General features: G+C 26.9%; 1 protein-coding gene across 3 annotated transcripts in view; it reads left to right on the forward strand.

The window, feature by feature from the left end:
• LOC135923662 (uncharacterized) overlaps positions 1–5,034 on the forward strand; it is a 31,165-nt gene extending 26,131 nt beyond the window's left edge. For 2 of the 3 annotated variants that reach the window (XM_065458533.1, XM_065458532.1), the window contains exons 12-16: positions 416–1,095; positions 1,233–1,334; positions 1,400–1,838; positions 3,854–3,975; positions 4,354–5,034. In XM_065458533.1, the coding sequence (XP_065314605.1) occupies positions 416–1,095; positions 1,233–1,334; positions 1,400–1,838; positions 3,854–3,975; positions 4,354–4,968 (1,958 nt within the window). In that variant the 3' untranslated portion in view covers positions 4,969–5,034. The remainder of the gene's footprint in view (positions 1–415; positions 1,096–1,232; positions 1,335–1,399; positions 1,839–3,853; positions 3,976–4,353) is intronic. The other variant, XR_010571258.1, reaches the window with a different exon arrangement.
• Positions 5,035–6,000: the final 966 nt, after the last annotated feature.

The following is a 6,000-nucleotide window of genomic DNA, read 5'->3' on the forward strand; positions in this document are numbered from 1 at the left end:
CATTTGTTTATAAAAAAGCCCGAATAATTTGTTAAATATAATTATCAATACATTTAATATTAATTTTCGAAATTCGTGAATGTCAACTATCTTAAGGTTAAAGTCTAAATGCATGTACCAGATAATATATCTTACTATATGTACGTAATAATTACCCAGCCTAAGGAAAATCATGCATTGCTTCTGCCTCCATATGATTGTTATGTCACTAATATACACTTAAAATATTAAATTATTTTAAACATGAATTATATCTATAAATCTGGTTTTGAAATGAAATCGTTTTAATTTTTATTCTGCTAGTATTTAAATGTTAGTAAATTTGTGCAATTAATAAATATAACAATATTTTATTTTAACGGTTCAAAATATATAAACATATACCTAATTTCTCCTTTTACACTTTTTAAATCAGATATATCTGAAGAGTCTGGTAATGAAAAATCGTTAATTCTTTCTCCTTTGAATTATTGCAAGCAGTTTTTAAATATTAATAATAGCTCATTAATTTTCAAAGATCGTTCCTTGCTTAATAGTCCATTAGATAAAAACAATTGTATAGATGATAACCACAACAAAATTGATACAATTTGTTTGTCGCCAACTTCTGAAGCTAATACTTATCAAACTAATACCAATCAAATATTAATGGATGGTGTTAGTAATATTGAGGATATTGTTGTGATAAACACTGTGCAATCATATAATTTTTTAACTCAAGACATAATTAAAAATGATACCTTAACAGCGACAGATAGCAGTTTAAATCAAGCACAATATACTGTTCCTAGTTCTTTAGTCTATAATAGCGGGATAACTAGTGGTAATGATAACACGGTAAATGATTATGGCGAAGACAGTAGCGATATTCAAATACTGGATGTGATTATAGATAATATAAGTTCGTTTCTTACTAAAAGTCCCTCCTCAGGTTTGGACGAATTAAACCTTTTACGAAGGAAACCAAAATGCATAGCCAAGAAAGAAATTTTAAGTGATGATCAACTGATCAAATATAACAAACAAAACCTAATAAATAATGATGTGGAATGTTCAATTGATGCTATAGATATTCCTGGAGAATTATTTAATCAAGTAATTATTACAATTTTAAGCATTTATAACTGCTTTATTTACAATGATTTTGTAATTGTAATTTTAATGCCCTTCGAGATCATCGTATTATCAACATTTCTAGAATTAAATTTTTTGTATTGCTATTTTTTTTTTAGAATTTACCATCCAACCTGAAAAATAGTATGGATAAGCAAAGCGAACATAGCGATAGCGAAGCCGCTTCTAATCAATTAAATCTCGAGTCTCTCTTGAAAACCGTAAGCCTATATTACTTATAATATTAAATTATTTATTCTTTTAAAAATATTTCTCGCGCTTAAAGATTGAGTTGAGGATTAAAGGTTATATAAAAGAGCAGATGAATTTAAAAGACAAAGATGGTCTTCTTGCAACTGGCGATACACCTATTACTCCCATAGCCAATTTAAAAATCAAGGATGTTCTAGCTGCAACTGATGATAAATCTATTATTCCCATCCCTAACTTAAACCTTTTAAGAGATAATATTGGCCATAAGAATCCAATTGTCACACCTATGAATAATGAAAATCATTTTGATATTGTCATTCCCGCAGAACCAATTATTAATGCAAATTGTATCCAAATACCATCAACATCTGAAGATGATCCAATGAATATGATAAAGGTTAATGGAAAAAGGGATAAAAAAAAATATTTAGATAAAAAAGCGCTAAAGGAAATTATGATTAACATTCATTCGCACTATAAGACGCAATTGGAAGATGCAAATAAAGAATTTAGTTAGCTCTTTACTTTTTTACCCTTTTCAGCCCAATAATTTCAAGTGTTGCAAAATCGTCTAATTTAAACACCGACTCCCCCAAAATATTGAAACCGACGAATCAGAATCCATTCGATTTTGTAACATTAGTTGCAAGTTAACATTATTAATGATTAAAAATAGGGCTGCATAATATAGACCCATGTCGATATTGGTCTTGAAGTGAGTACAGCTGATATTTTCACAAAATCAATCCGATAGGAATTTATTATGGTAGTTTGAATTTTTGCAAATATGTTAACTTGGAACCCAGTTTAATATACTCTAACCTTTAAAATTCGGAACTCGAACCTCGTATTGATTTTTTTTTTAAATAATAAAAAAATTAAGAATTGATTAATATATATAAAAATTAATTTAATAAATCTTTTATAATATAATTTTTATTTAATCTTAATATTCATAATTATTTTATTTACTTTTAATCTTTTTTTAAATTAAAGCCATTATACTATATACTATAATTAAATATTTATATTTTTGCCGGTTATAGTACTATTTTTAAGAAAAATTTAAAACTAAAGCAAAACATTTATAAATTAAAATTATAATATTATGCAATTAGAACTAGAGGAATTAATAGTTCTCTTCCAATCTTTTGAGAGCCTATTTTTCACTTTAGTGTGGAATCAACATTTACACAAGAGAATGGGATAAGTTAGGATTAATTTTTCTCTCCCATAAGATTTCCCTATATATTAAAAAATTGCATATCCCTAAAATAAAAATTAGGAAAACTTTATGCCCGAAAGCAATGGCTTTTTAAATAAATTACTTTTTATTGTGATCGTATCCTACGTACGATTAGTGAGAGCCATAGTTCGGTCTTTAGCTTATTTTTTAAAAACTAAATCTAAGATGCAATGACCATATTAGTCTGGATTGATTTTATTTTTTAATACATATATAAAGCAAAATACCATTTTCCCGCCAAGATTTTATTACGGTTATCTGACCTTTATAATATTTTTTAAAGGAAAATATCATAATATTGAATTCGTCAAGTTTAAGTTTTATTTCAGAAATTACGTCCCAAAAATTTTTGAATGAGCTGCTTCTTCCCCGGCCCATAAATTTTTTTAGTCAGCCTTTTGAAGATTTTTTCTAAGAAATTTTGTGGAAATTTCAAGGGATTTTTTGATTATTATTTCATATTTTGAACTTTTTTTAAAAAAAAAAATCTTATGGATAGTGTTGTTAAATAAGTGGGATCCTTACTTTTACCGATCGGCCCCTTGCTGTTTTAGCCAATTACTTTCTATATTATTTCTACTTACTAATTTTATTTTAACTTATGTAAGCTTTTGAATTTATAACTGTATATTATTTTTTTTTACCTTTTATGATAGAATTTTCATTGCATCTGGTATTATAATTTACTAAGTTTATCATACCTCTTCATTATTAACTAAATTATTCAATGTTAAAAAAATTTGAGTCATAGTTAACTTTGTATAGGTTAGCTCGTCGCTATATTTTTAATAACTATCTTTTTAACCTTTTTTTTAAATTCCTATGTACACATTATTTTTATACCACATAGATATTATTGTATATGATCAGATTTCTTTCCTATGAACTTTTCTTAAGAACCCGGGTCAGGGCGGACCTAGATAAAATATTGGCTGCAGGTGGGACCTTACCGAAACATTTTGATTTTGAAGGTCTTTAGCAAGATAACTACATATGATTCAAAAAAAAATATTCAAATAATATATAAAGTTAATCCCTTTTCTATTATTCCTTTCGTCTTTAAAATAAGTAAAGGATACAATTTATAACTTATTTAAATATCGAAGTCGGATCGTTTTAAAAAATGTCGGGTTAATGAAAATAAAAGCCGATCGTTTGCAGCCCTATTTAGAAATAGGAACTAAGAAAATGAAGATATATAAAAACATTTAATTGGGCAATTTTTTAGATTATCGGCATACTAGCAGATATATAAAAACATTTAATTGGGCAATTTTTTAGATTATCGGCATACTAGCTTAAAATTACACTTCGAATTAGAAAAAGATGACCTCAAGAGTATTTTTACGGAACAAATAAGTGCTCTTCAAAATCAAATAATTGAAAACAAGAAAAAACAATGGGTAATGTTAATTATAGTTTTTTTTAAAGTTTAAGATTTATTTTTGTTCACTAGTTTCAACATAATACTTTTAGATACAATTTGCGGATTTTATCCCACTAACCCTTCCGCCCATTGTTTTAAATATTCAGCTTGTCCATTCATGATCTTGCTAAAAAAAAATCCCGCCTACCTAATATTTTATTTTCAGCCCTCGTGTTTGCAAATAATTTGATACTTAATATATTACTTATAAAATTTGCAATATTTTTAAAATAAGAAAATGTTAAACCCACTCATTCGTTAAAATAATTTTGACTTTTATCCCGCTCTCCCCTAAAAATCCGCATTTTGCAAACCTCGATTATTTATTAAATACAATTTTTTTGCTTATTTATAGTGCGTAAGTTGTTTTAAGCAAGCCTTCTCTTATTGCTGTATCGGAGTATGGTATTGTAGTGTCCACTGCCAACGTAATAACTGGCCTCTTCATAAAGAGAATTGTGTCGAATACAAGAATAAAGTGGTGGCTACACCTGTTAACCCGAACAATATTTTTCATAATTATAAAAATTTGAGTAATCCAAACACATCGAGTTTTAATAACAACAATGTGATAAGAACTGGCAATTTTAACAACCGGCTTCCATATTTGCACCAAAATTCCATTCCACAAATATATAGCAATACTACCCCCTCTTATTATAATAACATTGATACCAATAACAACACAAATGTAAGTAGCATGATTCATTATCCTTCCAATATTCGCGGTAGACAAAACATGACTTCCAGAATGCTATTTCCACCATGCGTTCAGAATTCTAATATATTAGGGTCTAGTATTCCATATATTTCTACTAATTCTAATCCCCAAATAAGACGTTACTTGGAAAAAGAAAATACGAATCATTTGCTTAACATCCCTAATTTTAATACTATGAACAGCGATAAACATAAAGAATCTCACACATATTTTTCTCCGCCAACAAAAATGCCTAGGTTGAATAATTAGTGGCAATATTAAATTTACCTCTTTAAGATCTTCATAAATCAATAACCCATTAAATAATATTAAAAAAATATAATATAAATATATATCATCATTGTAAAGATATTAAATAACATTTTTTTTATATATGATTTTATATTTTATTAGATAATTTGAAATTTAATTTTAAAAGTAAATATATAGTGTTAACATATGGTAGTATATTTTTGTCTCTCTAAGATATATAATTGTGAGATGTCCTATTATATTTTTTGCGAAGAGTATATACTAACTACATGTTTTATGCAGGCTTAGATTTCGATTATACTAATTGGGTGCACCGAAAGCCAGATAAATTTTTTAAAAAAAATGATTCTCGCATTTATACATTACGCGACCAAAATGGATTTTGTAAAATAAAATTTTGGAATTGGACATTGGGCATCTTTTTTGAATTATCTATTATTTCTAATAAATGTAAATAACAAATGCATAATTTTTCTAATTATAAAAAACTATTCGATTTTAATTTTTAGCATTAGACCAGGTTAGTTTCAAGGTAAAAATAGTATTCAGTTATTTCAAGTAGAAAAGTTTTTTTCAAAAAAAAATATGTTATACAAAAAATAATAATCGGTAAATAACAATGATATAATCCGAACCTTATGGCAAATTAATGCGGAGTGAAATGGTGATAAATTAATACTAAAATTTTTAATTTAATTATAGATATCAGTTTTCCCTTTTTTTATTCCAATTTACTTAACATAACAATGTAATTATTAATAATTTTGGTATTATAAGATTTAAAATTTATAAACATTTATTTAAAATTGTATAATAAAACAAACCCTTTTAATTTTCATCAGTAATTTTTACCGTTAGCGTGGAGAGGTGTTTTTGCCACTCAGGGTCCCTCTGATATAATTTCCGATAAATTTAGGATAATATTAAATACATCAGTTCCTAAAGCCATGTCCGTGAAGTGCGGAACGATACATTCTTATGCTAATATTTACTGGCTATGATTAAACCAGGCACCGGTTGGAATTATAA

Source organism: Gordionus sp. m RMFG-2023, chromosome 2, assembly GCF_954871325.1.
Source record: "Gordionus sp. m RMFG-2023 chromosome 2, tfGorSpeb1-WG-v2, whole genome shotgun sequence".
Classification (NCBI taxonomy): Eukaryota; Metazoa; Nematomorpha; class Gordioida; order Chordodea; family Parachordodidae; genus Gordionus; species Gordionus sp. m RMFG-2023.